Source organism: Alexandromys fortis, unplaced genomic scaffold (genome assembly GCF_014885135.2).
Source record: "Alexandromys fortis isolate MF-2015 unplaced genomic scaffold, M_Fortis_MF-2015_v1.1 scaffold_4, whole genome shotgun sequence".
Lineage (NCBI taxonomy): Eukaryota > Metazoa > Chordata > Mammalia > Rodentia > Cricetidae > Alexandromys > Alexandromys fortis.
This window is the reverse complement of record NW_026067944.1, coordinates 24600362-24618431: the sequence shown is the minus strand read 5'-3', so window position 1 is coordinate 24618431 and position 18070 is coordinate 24600362. Positions and strand designations below refer to the sequence as shown.

The 18070-nt window shown below is 47.2% G+C and overlaps 1 protein-coding gene and 1 pseudogene across 2 annotated transcripts; one reads left to right on the top strand and one right to left on the bottom strand.

Annotated features, from left to right (window-relative positions):
• Positions 1–1192: 1192 nt before the first annotated feature.
• LOC126505844 (NADH dehydrogenase [ubiquinone] 1 beta subcomplex subunit 4-like) lies at positions 1193–1890 on the bottom strand (annotated as a pseudogene).
• A 183-nt stretch (positions 1891–2073) lies between these two features.
• On the top strand, positions 2074–11223 carry Adprh (ADP-ribosylarginine hydrolase). 2 transcript variants are annotated; one of them, XM_050148713.1, is made up of 5 exons: positions 2074–2229; positions 2924–3009; positions 5532–5886; positions 9318–9678; positions 10444–11223. In XM_050148713.1, the coding sequence occupies exons 3-5, from the start codon at positions 5574–5576 to the stop codon at positions 10856–10858; spliced, it is 1089 nt and encodes a 362-aa protein (XP_050004670.1). In that variant the 5' UTR covers positions 2074–2229; positions 2924–3009; positions 5532–5573; the 3' UTR covers positions 10859–11223. The 2 variants fall into 2 exon arrangements, with proteins under 2 accessions (XP_050004670.1, XP_050004671.1); XM_050148714.1 differs by lacking the exon at positions 2924–3009 and having other exon boundaries at positions 2093–2229.
• Positions 11224–18070: the final 6847 nt, after the last annotated feature.

The window sequence follows — 18070 nt, the reverse complement described above, 5'->3', positions numbered from 1 at the left end:
GGTTTGGTGAGCTCACAGTCTGCAGCCTGGAGGACCGAGAAGGAGCCTATGGTCCTAAGGCAGTCAGTTAGCAGAATTCTTTTTCCTATGGGAGGGGAGCCCTTTCTCTTAAGATCTTTAACTGATTCAATAAGGCTTCCCCACATTATGGACAACAGTCTACTCTCTCCAGTATTTGTTGATATAAAAGCTAACCTCAGCTTTAAAACCCTTTCCTGTCTGGAGTAAGATTTGAACAGCTACCTGAGTGTTGTCCTGCAGCCAAGATGTCATACAGTGAGCTGCCCAGTCTTTTTGAATGAAAACCATTACAGCTACTTTTGGATTTTTATGTCATTGTCCCTAGCTTTCCTGCTTTCATACTTCCCCATCTTAATTTATTTTGATGAATTTACACAGGATCCTAGCCTGTGCTTTGTTACCCTTTGCTCCTTGCAGCTGCTTTGCTGTGAATTTCTGCTAGAGAGCCCACGCGGCCCTTGCATATTAACGACTTCCTGTTAGTACACATTTCCAAAACCTGTAGCTGTCACTGTGTAAACGGGCACTCATGACATAGTCAGGCCTAGGGAGTGTCAAAGCTTTGTTTCAGCATCCTGTTTTCCGATTATGGGTGAATCTGTTCTCTTAAAACAACCATAAAGAGGTGGGAGAGCAGCTGTGCACCAGGGTCTCATCCTCTCGTTGTATCCAACTAGAAGGAAGCTGATCCCAGAAGCACGGATGTGCACGAACATTTGGAGCCCTGTTCGTAGATGATGAAGTCAGTTTTTAAAGAGAGGATATAAAATTTTCTTTACAAAAGGACCTGTTATTGTTCTAAAATCGTGAGAGTACCGTGAAGACTCTAGGTCTGTGTAACCAGAGTGGTTGCCTGTGGCTTCTATTTTTCTCTAAAAATCTCTTCATATACAACACAGAAAAATATTCTAACAGATGTAAGCCAGACGCGGTGTTGCAAAACGGAAATTCCAGCATTCTCAAGGTGGAGACAGGAGGAATGAGTTTGAGACCAGTCTGGGCTATAGTGGAAACTGTCCCCCTCCCCAAAAAAAACCAAAACAAAACAAAAACCACCAAAATTTAAATTTCGTTCGTCTCTTGTTCCTTCTGACAGACAACTGTAATCATTTACAGTTTGATGTTTGCCCTTCCAAGCAGCCCCTCCCCCCAGTGCTTTAACATATATCCATCATCCTAAAACATGACTTAATTTCTGCTTAAAAATGTCCCCCAGCTCCACACGAATGCCTCCTTCATTATATTTGAGATTAATAGGAGATTTATTTATGGCAAGAGTCATTGCCAAAGTTAATAGGAGATCCAATTTTCCTTCCTAAAAAAGTCTGCCTTTCTCTCCTGTCTGTTTTGAAACCGCATCAGAAGAGAGGTCCAATTCCCAGCACAGTTCCTAAAAGTGAATTCTTGGAGTTGGGTCTGAAATTAGGATAAACAGCTATTGATCTTACTTAGGTTCAATGAGCCAAGGCAGGATCTACGATGAGCGTTTGGGGTGGTTGTACGGAAGCAGATATTCTCGTTTAAGATGGCCCTGATGCTCAAGCGCTCGACCTGCATCTTTCGGGTCTCCAGGGACAGTTAGTTGTACTGGGCTGGGTCGAGGGTACTGGGAAGAGTGGTCAGGGGCGCAGGCTTATACTTGGAACACGACATCTTGGCCTTAATGCGTCCTTCGCTACCTTAGAGTATTAATAATTCCAGAGCCATAATTTAGGGGTGAGAAGCTAATTGTTCCCTTCTAAGTTCCCGTTAGAATCACTTCCGTGAAGAGCATGAAGACCCAAACAGTCTAGCGCTCCATTGGACGAGCGGTCGCCACTCTAGAAGATGGGTGCCGCAGTCAGTCCATCTTACAGCGAGAGGCAGAACCCGACAGGGGCGCACGCCCGGCTCGCCCCGGCCCCCATAACCGCAGACACACAGCGCAGAGCGGTTCCCAGGCCCGCGCTTCCCTGGGGATTGGGCGCCGTGACAGCCACCCCTTCCGCCCGGTGCTGATGGTGGGGAGGGCGCGGCTCCGCCGGAAGCCGCTCTGCGTCTGCTACTCCCCAGCCCAGGAGCCCCGCTCGCGGTTCCGCCCTTGTTTGCTCCGGTCTCGCACGCGGGACACCGAGGCTCCAGCGCCTGGTACCCCTACTTCTGCTCAGGCCGCCTGGGCTCTCAAGACCCCCTCGCCCCCGCCCCGCGCTCCCAGCCTCTCCCCAGAAGGTACAGCCAGACTCCCTGTACCATTCTCCTCCGGTTGACCTGGTACCCGCTCAGCCCGGGGTTCTCACTTCCAGAGTCGTACCAGGCCCTCAAAGTGGCCTCCAGGACTTTTCAGAGTGTGTCGCCCTCTCCCTTAACCTCTTCTTTCCCTGTTCCTCCGCCGACCCAGGCCGGGAAAACAGGCTAGTCTGGAAGTGGACTTCAGTTTTGATTGTATAGTTCGATTGTGATGAGACCCGTAGAAGTTTAGAGTGGGTTAAGAAATAATGACTTATTAAAGCTGGGACTGGGGCATGTCCCAGGATGAAAAGGAATTCCAAAGAGAAAAGATGCTTCCTCCACGGGCTCCCCACACACTGGGGACAATTGCAGAAAGGAAACCTTGAGCATTGGGAGGGAAAGGAGTGGGTGTTAGTTCTCAATTCTCAGAGGTCAACAAAGCTTTGGCTTCGAAAATCTGGGCCAAGACAGTACTTCAGAGAACATTTACAATCTACATCCTCCTGCTGCCCAACAGATGGGAAACCATTCCAGAGTGAATGGCTTGTTTATTATGATCACACAGCTAACCCAAGAGAGTACAGATCTCTACTTCCTAAGCTTTGTTTATACATAAGAAAATATTTAGATAATGTGATTCGGAGCTCGCTCTTACAAACGCTCAGTCTGTCTTTTCCCCTTACTGCTTCTCCAGGTCTTTGCCGGCCTGTGCCCTAGTCCTGTCTAGATGGAGGACCGTGGAAGTGCTTGGGCTTGAACTAAACCTAAGATAGCATTTAGGTAAGTAGAGAGGAAGAAGGGCAGTTGGGTGTGGGAACAGCATGAGCTGAGGGCAGGGCTGAGCTAGTCTCTGTGTCTCTAAGAGTGTTTACCCCTGTACGTGGGGTAGATGGATAGACGGAGTGGGCAGATGTTGGAGCACTTTGAACCTGAGGGTCACAGGGAATGGGCGCCGTGGGGAACTGGCCTAGCGCAGAGTAGGGTCTCAAGAAATGCACACACAAGGAAGCCAGTGCTTTGGCAAGGATTTCATGTGTGGTGGGAATATTCAAAGCATCGCAGCTTGAATGGAAAGGGATCCTGGCAGCTGGGAACCAAGGAGTGCTAAGTGTTACAGCCTGGGTGGAAAAGCAGTCTGGGAATCGGGGCCAGGGAATACTGAGTGTTACAGTTCGGATGGAAGAGTATTCTGGCAATCAGGGGCTAAGGAATACCACAGGTCATAGCAAACATAGCGGCTTACAGCTCTGGTCTAGGGAAAGGTTTCTCCAGTGTAACAGCTCTGTTCCAGTTCGGCTCCAGCTCCTGTTTCCTGGAGTGTAGGAGTGTAGTTACTCCCGCTCTGCTAGTGGGGAGGTTTCCCCAGCAAAAGTGTTAACAGCCCTGCTCTGCTCTGCTATGGCTTCCACGAAAAGTGCATTCCTGTGAAGGAAGGTCTCACTCAAACCTCATTCAAGAGATTTATTGGGAGGGAAGAATCCAGGAGGGTGCCAGGGTGCCAGGGTGGAAGGAGACAGCAGCAAATCATATAGGGTTTCTTAGGAGCCAAGTTTTTCCAGGGAGAAGATTTTCAGGGTGGGAATCGATCAGATTTCAGTCCCTTGAGCTCAGATTTGCTAGAGCTCGTGCTCAGGGATTGGTTGGTTTTCTGCTCAGGGATTGATTCTTTTCTGCACAGGGATTGGTTGGTTTTCTGTTTATTTGGAGTTGGTCAGGCCCTCTAGTTTGAGGGCCAAATTGTGTTTCTTTTGACTCTAATTTCAAGGCCAGGGCATATTTCTTTTTCTGACTGTGATTCTAGGGCCGAAGTGTGTTTCTTTGGCTCTAGTCAGGGTGTGTTTCTTTGGCTGTGGTTACCAGGCCAAAGTGTATTTCTTTCACTGGCTTAGGTATCAGAGCCGGGGCGGGTTTCTTGGGTTGGCCCTTTTCCCCTTCCCCTACACAATATCATCTGTGATCCAGTACTATAGAACTTTTATTTATTTATTTTTATTTTTGGATTTTTGAGACAGGGTTTCTCTGTAGTTTTGGGTGCCTGTCCTGGAACTAGCTCTTGTAGACCAGGCTGGCCTCAAATTCACAGAGATCCGCCTGCCTCTGCCTCCAGAGTGCTGGGATTAAAGGCGAGCGCCACCACTGTCCCGGCATAGAACTTTTACCATATATAAAGCAAACAGGGACTACAGAGATTGCTTAGCAGTTAAGAACACTGGGTGCCCTTCCAGAGGACTCAGGTTTAAGTCCCAGCACCCACATGGCAGATCACAAATGCCTATAAGCCCAGTTGTAGGGGATCAGACATCCTCACACAGACACACATGTAGACAAAAAGCCAGAGCACGTAAAATAAAAACAAATCATTCTAAAATGGAAAAGCAAAAATATTGCTGGTAAAAAGGAAGAGTGTGGGCAAAGCTTAATTATGGAACTGGTTGTTGGTGGATAATAATCATAAAGTTGTGTTCTCTATACACTTTATGGGAACTCATTCATTCCTTGTAACCTTCCTCTGGGAGGTTGTTGCTGTTTGTTTGTTTTTAAATCATTATCTTTCTAAGTGCCGTCCAAGAAGTTGCCCAAGGTCAAGGCCAGGGCTGAGGCCACTTGAAGTCCTTAGATGGAACTAGAAGTCTGGGGTCTGCACGTTTTGGTTGTAAGCTTCTGTTTCCTCATCTGTGAACACTTACCTATTAACAAGTACTTCAAGGAGAGATACACTTGGGCTTGGGCTGGAGAGATGGCTCAGTGGTTAAGAGCATTGTCTGCTCTTCCATAGGTCCTGAGTTCAATTCCCAGCAACCACATGGTGGCTCACAACCATCTGTAATGAGATCTGGTGCCCTCTTCTGGCCAGGCATACACACAGAAAGAATATTGTATACATAATAAATAAATATTTTTTAAAAAAATAAATAAATAAAAGAGATGCACTTCCAAGCCGCATGTCACCTAAAGGAGAAAACTACAGGCCTGGGTTGACTTGTAGAACCTAATGGGTGTGCCACTACCCAAGAGTCCAAGATAGAGCTAGAGACCCGGCTTGGGAGTTAGTTCTGTGCTAGTATCCCAGCCACTGTTAGCTCTGATTCAGTTCTCTTAACACTTATAAAACTGCGTTATCTTTATGATGCTTGACTTATTCGGCTTAAGATGCACCTAGTAGCAAATCTCTCACAGCGCAGTGATGAGGATCAAATGGGATATATTTAATAAAGTGCCTGCAGGGAGAGTGCTCTGTAAAATACAGAGTTTTATCTTTTACTTGCTTTTTTTCTGACTGATCTTTCTCTTTCTTCCTGCAGGTGTCTTAGCTGTCCCCCAAGACCGCCTGTGCCAGGCGCAGCATGGGTGGGGGGCTGATTGAGAGGTATGTGGCCGCCATGGTGCTGAGTGCAGCTGGAGATGCCTTGGGGTACTTCAATGGGAAGTGGGAGTTCCTTCGGGACGGGGAGAAGATACACCGGCAGTTGGCCCAGATGGGTGACTTGGAAGCCATAGACGTGGCACAGTGGAGAGTCAGTGACGACACGGTGATGCACCTGGCTACGGCAGAGGCACTCCTGGAAGCCGGCACATCCCCGAGCTTGGCTCAGCTGTATTCCCTTCTAGCTAAACATTATCAGGACTGCATGGGGGACATGGATGGCCGGGCGCCAGGTGAGTGCTGCTGGGAGGAGGTGGCTCCTGGGGACAGAGAAATGTTGGTGGGACTAGGGATTGGTGACTGTCTCGACACTCAGGAGGACTTTGACTTCAAAACCAGCCTAGACTCTGGAGTGAGATTCTGTTTCAGAGAACCAAAAGTAGAAAAAAAAGTTGTGGGGCATTTAAATATCAATGAAATGATAGTGTAGATTTGAATTCTTGTAACTTATTTATGGTGGCATCACAGTTTGGTAAACTCTGCAGATGAATATGGAAAGGTTTTATCCATGAAATAAAAAAAAAGTAGGTTTCAGAAAAATATTTTATGGAAATAATGTCATGTGCCAGGTGTGTTGGCGCATATCTGTAATCCCAGAACTTGGGAGGAGGAAGCAGGAAGGTCAGGAGTGGGGTGGTGTGGGAGGTGGTAGAGATACGGCTCAGCAGGTAAGAACACTAGCTGTGCAAGCGTGAGGACCTGAGTTCAAATCCCCAGCACCCACATAAACAATCACATGTGTAGCCCCTGTGCAAAAGGAGACAGAGACAGGAGGATCCCTGTAGTTTGCTGGGCTATCTCTAGACCCTGTACCGAGAATCTGAAAAAGAGACAGGACACCTGGCAGCCACCTCTGTCCTCTGTATGCACATGGGCATGTGCTCAAACACTACACACACAAACACACACACACAGAACAGTTGCTTCTCTCTGTTGAGAGAGGTCTGGAAGCATATTCATAAATATGTTCATAATTCTACCTAAGTTATAGAAGTAGATGTCATTTGTTATTTTCCTTCTATTTTCTATATTTTGTTATGAACAATTACAAAGAAAACTGTTTTTGTTTTCTAATTAAGAAAAAAATGAAGACTCTCTTTTGTTCCAGTTCTGCACACAGTGGCTCTTACCCACTTTGGGAACTTATTGTGGTCCCCTAGGGGCCTCCAGGTTTATGTCACCTTTTCCCTGACCAACCTCCCTTCCTATAAGAGTCTGTTGGGGAATTATTACAAAGTGTTATACAACTGTGCCACAAGGACATGTGCTCAAACATTTAAAAGTAATAGAATAAAAAATAAGCCATGTAAAGATAAAATATACAGAGAGTCTGAATTATGTGTATTATTGTGTTTTCTTTGGATTTTTAGATGGTTAATGAGTTAACTGCTGAAAAACATTTGATTCTGGGGGTTGCTAAGCTAAACCAACATACATATTTTAAAGCTATCTTGACTTCAAAATTTGAGTCTAAGGATATATTACTTTGAAAAAGAAGCTCTGCTTTTGCTTCTACAGAAGATAAGAACTTGTGGATTCCTTCCAGGCTAATGTGGTTTGATGGAACATGACTCCAAAAGGTCTCTATGAACCCTAAAAATATTTCACCCAAAAAAACAACAGGAAGCACCTTGGAGAAACAATGCCCAAATTCCTAAAATGATTATTTATAAATGTTTGTTTTCATTTAAAGGGGGTTTGTTGTAAGTGGTTAATGGTCACAGTTAATCTCTTTCTAAAAAATGGAGGGGATATGATATAGAGATAAATGCTTTACATTAGTATAGATTTTGGTCTGTTGGTACAAATTTAAGGTTAATTTTGTTATACTACTTTTGTTTAAAGTATTATGTTTATACCACTCATTTAAAATACAATGTAGAGTTAAAATTACAGATTAATAGATAGTCTTTTGTAATAGTCAAACTTGTAGTCATATTAGGTTTTCTAGGTACACAGATATATTTCAGTTACATAGATAATCTTCAACACTTCAAAGACCTACAGAATATTGCATTTAAAGGTTTTAAGAACTTAGAGTTTTCTCAATAGTGAGACATGCCAGCTTCTGACAGCACCAGTTACTTTATAGAGAGGTTGATGGGCATTAAAGAAATTCATTATGTAATGAATTTGCCTTCAATGTGACAAAACTATCCATTTGGGCAAGAAACTCTTACCTGGACTGCTTTATGGTATTCTTTATAAACTGGACATACAAGACCCACAGAAAAATGACTGCTGAACTTGCAAAAAGAAGGTGAGACAGTCCTTCAGGGTTCCTGCTTCATGAAAAAGTCTTCCAGACATTCTACAGGACACAGAAGAAAGTGACTGACAAACTGCCAATATAGACAAAATAGTCTTGCAAATTTTCTGCTTCATGGAAAAGTCTACTGGATACTATGGGCCTGTAGGCTGAAGATGGATACCCAATGTTACAGAAGAACTTTGGGTGACTATCCAGGCAGTGAGATGTCTTTGTCAATTCTAGAGTTTTGGAGGTTGCTTACAATGTACTTCCTGTTTACTTAGGTAATATTATATCCTTCTGGGCTCTTTGATGGATTTGAAGATAGGTAGTTATGCTTATAGTTTTCCTTAGTTATAATAAAAGATAAATATGAAACTTTAGACTCACAAAGATAAAATAGATAGAATATTTTCTTTAATTTTTCCAGATACAAACAGACTATTGTAACTGTAATTCTTGCTTTGTACCCATTTTGTTATGTGTAATTTTACTATGTTAAAGTTAAAAACCTTCCTTTTTATTTAGACAGAAAAGGGGAAATGATGTGGGATGTCCTGTATATGTGTTGCTTTTATTGGGTCATGAATAAAGCTGTTTCTATCAAGGGCTTAGCAGAGTAAATAAAAGCCCAGTCTCCATTTACATAAAATGGACAGTGGACAAAAGGTCAGTGGGACAAGCCTCCTTTTACCCCTGTCATGTAGGGGATGGCCACAGTCTGTTGTTCCTGATCTGAACCTAATGTTTCTTCTGGAACTTTCTCTTTCTGATAGTCAGTAACCCCAATGGGAACCCCAACAGGCTCTTATTAGACTCACTGAGGACTTCAGCTATGGATTCTGATTATATTTCGATGGTCACTGACTAGCTGCTTCTGTGATCTTAAGTTCCCTAAGTTTTGAGTCTGATCTTATTAAAAACAAATACATGATAGCACACACCTGTGGTCCCAGCACTTGGGAAGCAGAAGCAGGAGAATGACTATGAGTTTGTGGCCAGCTTCGGATACAATAGAGAGTCCCAGGCCAGCCTGGTTTATGTAGAAAACCTTTCTTTCATAAATAAAAGCAAATATGGTACAGCAATCCCAAGGCTTACTCCATGTATATGAATTACTTTGTTAATTCATAATATCACACTTAGGATTATATATAAAAAAGGACAACTATTGGGCTGGGGTTTGAAGTTGTGGGGCCATCCATATCATATGTTCCGCCCATATCATATGTTCCGCCCATATCATATGTTCCGTCCATGTCATATGTTCCGTCCATATCATACGTTCTATCCATATCATATGTTCATGGCTTTCCTTTTGTTTCAGAGAAACTTGGGAGTCTGTTTTGTTCTTTATTCTCACAGGTCCTTTGTTTTGGTCTCTGACCCTTCTCTCTACCTGACTCACCCTAGGTGGTGCTTGCATGCAGAATGCCATGCAGTTGGAGCCCAACAGGCCCGATGGCTGGAGGATCCCCTTCAACACCCACGAGGGTGGCTGTGGAGCTGCTATGCGTGCCATGTGCATCGGGCTGAGGTTCCCTCACCCCAGCCAGCTGGACATGCTAATCCAAGTGAGCATCGAGAGTGGCCGCATGACCCACCACCACCCCACAGGCTACCTGGGAAGCCTCGTGTCGGCTCTTTTTACAGCGTATGCCGTGAATGAAAAGCCACCGAGGGAGTGGGGAAGAGGGTTGATGGAGGTGTTACCAGAAGCCAAAAACTACATTATCCAGTCAGACTACTTTGTGAAGGAAAATCTCCAACACTGGTGAGTGTCTGTGTATGCGCATGCACCATCCGTGTGCCTAGGGTTCAGAGGTCACAGCTGCCATCACAGTTCTTCACATTCCTGTTCCTCCCTGCTAAGGAGACCACAGTCCTTTCCAGTCGTGGTTGCCTGAAGCAGCCAGTTGGGTGCCTTGGTGTGTGGGCACCTGTAGTCACCTCAGTCCTATTCTTGACTCCAGCTTCCTATAAATGTCTGTGACCAGCCTGTGCAGAGACGCACTTTTCTTGGTCACCTCCTGTTTCTCTGAGGTTTCTTTTTCCAGTATTGCTTTGAAGCAGTATTTCAGAGCCTTTGGTTAGAATGTTCGAGAGATAAGTTTCCTCAGGATCTGAGTGACAAGGCCACCTCTCCCCTCTTCATGGCTTACTTCACATCGGCTTCCTTAGAAGCAAAGGGCTCAGCGCTCTTACTAAGGGTGCTCATGTTGTGGTGTCCCAGAGTTCTCCTGGAAAGGTAATAAGGTGTTGCTCTGGACCCAGAAGAACCAATGTTTGTTTCCTGTTCCGCCGCCCTGACACATATCTTCCTTACTGAGCAACTGAGTCCATACCTGGTCTCAGTGGGTGGTTAGTAAAAAATGGATGAATGGCTTGTAGAGTTAATGCTGTTTTTTTCCCTATGAGTTTATGACACTAGTATGAGGGGCTGAAGTCATTCTGGACTTTTCTCTATTTACATATCTACCTGGTATTTTTCCATATGGCTTTTGACATTAGCTTTTTAAAATTGATTTCCCCTCCGCAGGTCTTACTTCCAGAAAGAATGGGAAAAGTACCTGGAACTTCGAGGAATTTCAGATGGCAAGTCAGCTCCCGTCTTCCAGAAGCCCTTCGGGGTGAAGGAGAGGGATCAATTCTACATCTCCCTGAGTTACTCTGGCTGGGGCGGCAGCAGTGGACACGATGCCCCCATGATCGCCTATGATGCCCTCCTGGCTGCGGGGGATTCCTGGAAGGAACTTGCACACAGAGCCTTTTTCCATGGCGGAGACAGCGATTCCACAGCGGCCATCGCGGGCTGCTGGTGGGGAGTGATGCACGGTTTTAAAGGAGTCAGCCCTTCTAACTATGAGAAGCTGGAGTTCCGACAGCGGCTGGAAGAGGCAGCTCGGGCTTTATATTCTCTCGGGTCAAAAGAAGACACTGCATTTGGCCCCTAGGATAGGGTGGTGTTTTCTTTTCCTTTCTTTTCCTGGTGACTTATTTCTTCATAGCCGTGGTTCTGCTCAGTCTATTCAAGTATTCTCATCTCATGCTCAGATTTTAGCGAGGACAAGTTCCTTGGGCACGCTTAGCTCTGACTTCTCACACGCTTTTCCTGTGTCCCCACGCTTCCCTCCTCTCCCCGGGTTCATCTCTATGTTTGAGAATCTTTTTATTTCAGTTGGTGATGTCAGCTTTTCCCCTTCCAGAAGCACTTTGTATTTGAATCTTTGTTTTTGGATCATAGAAATTGTTCCAAATGCTTTGTCTGAGTTTTCCTCAATCGGGTCCCCCACCTACCTCAAGTAGACTCAGGCAAAGATTTGAGTGCAAAGAGTTTCTTTGGGAGGCAATTCCAGGAAGTAGGAACAGGGAAGTGAGACCCGGAGGGAAGGGAGCTCACAGGCTGTGTGAATGAGCATGAATCCCCGTGGCCATTCGAGGTGCATTCTATGGGGGTCCTCTGCCTGAGGCAGTCCTCAGCGTTGTCCTCATGAAATGCCGTGCCAGTTTTGAGTGTGTGTCCACTGATGGGTTAAGGACCATCCCCAGCAAAGCTGTCAGCTCCCTGGGACATCTCAGCTTGTCCATGTGCAAGCCAAACATGAATGTCCTCAAGGCAATGGCAAGTTATACGTCCTGAGAACAGAGGGCCCTGTGGGGATCCTAAGAGCATCGTTATCTTAGTCAGTGTTCTCTTGCTGTGACGAGACACCATGCTCACAGCACTTCTTATAAAGGAAAACATTTAATTGGGGCTCGATTACAGTTTCTGAGGTTTAATCCGTTATCATCATGGCAGGAAGCGCAGTGGCAGACATGGTGCTGGAGAGGTAGCTGAGAGTTCTACATCCGGATCTGCAGACAGCAGGAAGAGAAAGACTAGGCCTGGCATGGCCTTTGGAAACCTCAAAGCATATCCCCCGACACACACTTCCTCCAACAAGGCCGGAACTCTTAATCCTTTTAATTCTTTCAAACAGTGCCATGCCCTGGCAACTAAGCGGTTAAATATATGAGCCTTTGGGGGGGCCAATCTTATTCAAACTACTCCATCTGCGGGCTGTTCTCCATCCAAAGGTACTAATGTACATTACTTCCTTTCTCCCTCTATCCTCCCCTCTCTCTTTTCTGAAAGGGTCTATAGCTCAGGTGGTCTCTAAGGCCTCAAGTACCTAAGATGGTCTACCTGCCTTTACCTCCTGTGCATTGGGATTACAAACATTCAGCGTCGTGCCCAGTGCTGAGGATCAAACCTAGACCTTCGTGCTCGTTAGGCAGCCATTCTGTGAGCTGAGCTACATCCCCAGCCCTGTACTTTAAAACGATCATCTCCTCCTCCTCCTCCTCCTCCTCTTCCTCCTCCCTCTTCTTTTTGAGACGGGGCCTTAATACGAGTCCCAGTGGGTCTCTGACTCAGAGATCTGCCTGCCTCTGCCTCCTGAGCAGCACAATACAAGGTGCGCCACCAAGTCCTCTCCTAAATCTGTTGCTTCTTTGGCGCTGTGGCACTGACTTTCCTAGCTGGACTCCTGCCGTCCCCGAGCTGTGCAAGCTTGGCTTGCCGGATGCTGCCGTTAGCCGTCCTCAGTGCTGGCCCTGTCGTGCCTCTGGACACACTGTGTTATCACCTGTTTGTCTCTGTGCTCTGCACGGACACTTGCTGGTGCCTCGCTTACTCAGTGTGGGTTAAGCGTCCATTGCTAGGTAGCCTCCCGTCCCCCAAAACTCTCCAAGGTACCTTTACAGATAGCAAGCTTATGGCGTCGAGCCGCTAGTTGCCTTCTAGTGGGTCTGTCACCTCCTTTACATCTTGATACTGCTTTTCTGTCGTGTCCTGTTCCATTTCACCCACAGCCCTAATTCATAGCGCTGTCCCCACACTGAATCTGTTGGGAGGTGGTTGGGTACCCTTTTGGTCACTCTCAAGGGAACACGGGCCTAGCAAAGGTCCAGCCGCTACAGTTAAGTCCCTATGGTCACTTCAGTCTTCCAGGAGGCTTCCTCACCTGGCTCTCCGCCAAGGGTAAGGACAGGAACTCACTTCCCTCTCTAAGTACAACCACAGAGTTCTGACTCCTGCAAGTTCTCTTTCAGTTTCCTGGTGCTCACTGGGTTTGTGGGAGGGAGATCTCATCACACTAGTTTGGGGTTTGACTTTCTAAGCCCTTGGGTCTATTTAAAATGTGAGGGAGGAAGTGCAGGAGACTGTGGGCATGTTAGCATCTGCTGAGATCTGGGGTAGGGCTTTAACCATGGAGGCAACAAGAGAAGGCCCTAGACATCCTGTTCTGTTCGCATGCCGAGTCTCACTTCATCACAGACACCCTGGGAAATTCCAGGATTTCTCAAGCCCCCCTCTTCAATTACCACTCTGAACCAGTGATCTTGGAAAGCAGGGAAAGGGAGGGAGGAGTGAGAGGAAGGATGAGAACGAAGAAAAAGATGATCAATGAAATGGATAATGTCCAAGCACATCAATAAAAGTGAGGCTTCAGCACGAGCCTGTCATATGGATCCATTGGACACATGTGCCGACAACCAGGGCAGTCCTGTGCAGCAGGGCAGGACAGACAGAGCTCTCTCTCTTTTGATGTGCATCATTTGCTTTCTTTGCTGCCTAAGGTTGCTAGGGGAACAGTTTCCTCTGTGACCTGCAAAGTTTACATTGTCCTAAGTTGCATGGTCACCAGTCTCCAGCCGCAGTCACCGTCAGCCCTCATTCTCGGCCTCACTGGAACAAGCAAACATGCATCTTTCCTTTGTTGGCAGCTGTGGCTGCTGCAGGGTCGAACTGGAGCCTATCAGACCAGTGCATCCAGATACGAAGTAGTAGGCAGGCTTGCCATGATTACTATCACTATGTTGTCTTTGGGATGTAGGAGTGGCCTCTAAGGGTTTTCACATCTGGGAAAGGAAAGAAGAGGAGGGACAATGTGTTGCTCTGCATTAAATGATTCATAGCAACCAAACCAATGGCACGGTGGGTCAGAGGGCTGCTGTTGTCCATGCAAAAATCACAGCTTGGGAGAGAGAAGCTGAGCTGTATGCTGTATTTGACTATAAAGATGGGATAAACATTCAAGCCTTTTCCTTACTCCTACACCACCTGACACTTAGCAGCGGGTGTGAGGCAGTTGTTTCTCTAGACCCTCAGCCACTCCCCAGAAGGCTCCAGCTGCTTGCCTCAAATCCTGTGTTGACGTCATCCACGTAGGGTTAGCATCAGACCCACAGGTTGAGGGTTCCAACCCACAAGCCTTCCCGCTTGAGACTCCCTTCCCAAGTCCCAGACTGACCTGTGTGTGTCTCATGACTGTAAGCCAGACTCCCCACAACTTCCTTCTTACAGCCGATTAAGTCCTGGGGGCAGCTTGCACTGCTCGGAGACTCTTCGGCGTCACCAGCTTGCTATACAGGCTACAAATGGGGAACAGATAGAGGAGGTGCACAGGATGCGACATACGGGCAGAGTTCCTTGGTTCCCCCCCCCGTCTGTGAAGCTGTGGACTGAAGTTTCCATTTATCGATAGAGAACCGTGCTTCCAACCACAGCCCTCCCCAGCACACCCTGGACTATGCTGTTCAGTGCTAGTGCATGAAAGGCTCACTGCACTTACTGGGCTTTCTTCAAATAGGTATTCTAGCCGAACGACATTTATTAAAGTTTAAGTTGGCAGGGCATTCCATGCCTGTGATGAATCCAGCATTCTGGAGGCGGAGACAAGAAGATTGCCATAATTTTGAGGCTAACCTGGGCTACGGAGTACATGTAAGATCAGCCTGGTCTACATAATGAGCTCCAGGCAAGCCTAGACTATCTACTCTGAAAACACCTCTGCCCACCCCACAACAGGCTATTTAAATAAAACCTTCAAGTTCATGTTAGTACAACTGGCAAGTGGAAGGAAGTGACAGTGACTGAGAGGCTGAAACTGATAAGGGGATTGTTGAACATGGTCTCGAGAAGAACAATCTCCAACAGAAGGACCTCTACCAGTGACATCTCAGCGGAGGAGGGAGCATCTGAGGTTAAAGTGGGCTTTCTGGGTCCCCCAGCCTTGAATGCGGGAGGCTTGGGCAGGTGGCACTTTTGCTTCAGGAAATGGTGACGGATGGGCCGTTAGAACTAAGGAAGGCCTGCTCTGATGCCATGCAGAAGCCTGCCTTTGGGAGTCCGCTCTGCTGCCAGGCATGCCCTCTGGGCCTCGCGTCACTAGGACTAACGGAAGGTAGGGGATGCCGCCTGCCTCGAGGGCTGCTGGGAGGCAGTGGACCACCCACAATAGTAGCCACATTTAGAGGACAAGTATGTGGTGTCATCTTCTCAGATTAAAAACTTTCTCGGCTACTTTGTGTGGACTTGGGAGAGTTATTTAGCCTGGTTCTGCCTTGATTTCCATGTACAGAGCAGAGATAGTAGCATCCCTGGTCCTGTGGACTCCCGTGTGACATGTGGCAAGTTCTCAAAGGAAGGGCGACAGTAGGAAACGGCTAAGTGCTGGTGACATCTCTTTAAAAAGTGCAGCTGGTGTCTTCTTCCTGCCAGCCTGTGATAAGATGGGAGATACAGGGAGAATTCCAGACATACCACTTCAAGCCAGTTTCTTCCACGGCTTGGGAAACTGTTTCACTCAATCCAAGGGACCCACGTGTCTTTGTTTCCTGAGGGTGTCTCTTGGTTCTGCCTTGCAGTACTGCACCCCAGAGATAAGCCTGCAAGACTCACAATTTTTAGTTTAAGAACAAACGTTAGCTATAACATTTTAGCACCAAACTTTCATTCTAAAGCTACAGATGGTTCTCAGCACAGGCAGAGCCCTGGAGTCATTTGTGGGTTCAACATCTTTCTATTGCGAGAAACCCCACCCTTCCCCCTGACCTTTTATCTGGACAAAAGCAGCCCAGGTCTGCATCTGGAAAAGCAGGATTATTGCTTTAAAGCTGAAAGTTGTGACTGGGGTGTAGCTCAGTTTCACAGCCCTTGACTAGTGTAACAGGACTAGGGTTCAATTGTCAACACTACCCTGGTTAAGAACAAAACAAAACACACAAACCAAAACCCAGAATGGGGTCTAAACCTTGTGGTGTGGTACAAAGGGCACATGGCCTTCTTTCTCGGGCACTCTTTAGATTGTGAGAAGTGGCTTCACTTCTCATTACTAACTTAGACCAAGACGGGACTTCTTCTCCTCTTCCCAAGTTATAGGAAGCAGATTTACAACCCGCAGAGCACACAGTCTAGGATGCATTTTAGCCAGATCCCCAAGACCCAGGAATGCTGCCCCCGGTATGTGTTCCACTTGCACAATAGCTGAGGGACTCAGAGAGCAGGCAGCCCTGAGTGTTATACACAGGAGACACATCATCATTCTGTGGGTTAAGACGTTGATGATCCTCCTGCTTCTGGGAAAGAGGAGGCGGAAGGGTTGGAGCAGGGCCCAGATTCATCTGGTCAGATCTCGGCTGTTTCCAGATGCTGTGCTCCCTGCGTGGTCTGCCATTGATCTTGAGGACGACTGGCAAGAAAGGGGAACTGGGACAGTTGGAGATAGTTCATCTGTGCCTGGCTGCTGTCCTCACTTGTGTGCACGCGCACACACATGCTCACATGTAAGACATACAGGGCATCAGGAGTGGAGACTCCAATGTCCTACCCTCAGCTCGAACTGAAGAGGAAGTTGCAGGGAGATTAGGCTCCTGAGTGTTGTAGGATGAATACCGTTGGGGTTGGGCCCCCAAATTTTATGACGTGGTCCGAGCACCCTGGAAACAAGAATGAGGAAGCTCTTAGGTACATTTGTGAGCCTGAAAGGCAATGTCTGAAGGTCTGTGGGGCTGGAGAGATGGCTGAGTGGGGACAGGCGCTTGCCACGCAGCCTGATGACCTGAGTTTGATCCCTGGGCCTCACAAGGTGAAAGGAAAGAATTGACTCTTACAAGGTGTCATTGCAAACTGCAGGCACATTCATGCACTCCTTTGTACACGCGTGCGCACACACACTGTGTCTAATAGGTTAGGACCATGTTGCTGTTCTAAAAGGCAGGGGCGGGAGTGAGATAGAATATCTCCAGACGACTTATAAGAAAATGGTGATCATGGGGCCTCCTGCGCACTCTGGGAACTGGAAGCGGAGGATAACAGTGGGTAGAGACTCATTCTTCACCCTACATTTTCAAACACTGTAAATCTCAAAAATTTATTTATTTATTTACTGTGTGCTTGTGTGCATGCACGTGTGCGTGCGTGTGCGTGCGTGTGTGTGTGTGTGTGTGTGTGTGTGCATGTGTGTGCAGACCAAAGGTCCATGTCTGCTGATTCCCCTTTTAAGACAGGGTCTGTTGCTGAATAAGGGACTCACCAATTGCCTAGTCTGCCCCAGGGATACTTCCAGAGCAGAGCCCGTGTTCTGGGCCTAAACTGTCTTGCTCTAAACACCTACTCTCTATCAGTTTCTCTCGATGCTCCCTGGTGGGACTGTAAACACACATGTCAACAGCACTCCCTGCAGAGAGCCTGCCTGCCGTCAGGTCCCTGCCCTGTGACAGTGTGCATTCACGACAGGACCGCTGGCCTGTCAGAAGCGCTGCTCTGTCCTAGGCTGCAAGGAAACACCTCCCTGTGGTCTCCACTACCCCTCGGAGTGAGGATGCCCCATGATAGGACAGACTCCCTGGCTCCAGGCCCAGCGCTAGCCCTTCCACCGACAGTGTCTCTGTGCCACCTCCTTTTCTACTGTTGCTCCTTTACCTGTGCACTCAAGCAGCAGGAGGTCTTTTGAGAGGTTAGATTCACATTCTAGCACCAGGAGGCTGCAGAAGGCAGCACTCTGCAGAGCCACACCTGGTCTCCTCTCTCCCTGTCCAGTAGGTGTGCACAGTGGTTGGCTGCACGCTGGGTGAGGCCCCAGGGATCCAAAAGTGAAAGAGGCTTCCAGCCTCCGAAGGCTTGGTCTTCCCAGGGCCAAGCTTGTCCACAGAAATTCCATCCCAGTGAGAGTTTTGTAACCACGAGGAGATGAAAGGCTGGCCTGCTCATCACTGACATTTCATAATGGGAAATGGGAGCGGCGTGGAAAGCCATTTCCTGATCTTGTTTGGGGCAGAGAGGAAGAACAATGTGTTTCAACGCTCCTTGGTTTAAGAAAAAAAAAGTGTGGGAAGGGTGC

Coding starts and splice junctions, on each gene's coding strand:
- Adprh (XM_050148713.1), top strand. CDS start 5,574: ATGGGTGGGGGGCTGATTGAGAGGTATGTGGCCGCCATGGTGCTGAGT. Junction 5,887..9,317: donor CATGGATGGCCGGGCGCCAG/GTGAGTGCTGCT, acceptor GACTCACCCTAG/GTGGTGCTTGCATGCAGAAT. Junction 9,679..10,443: donor AAGGAAAATCTCCAACACTG/GTGAGTGTCTGT, acceptor TCCCCTCCGCAG/GTCTTACTTCCAGAAAGAAT.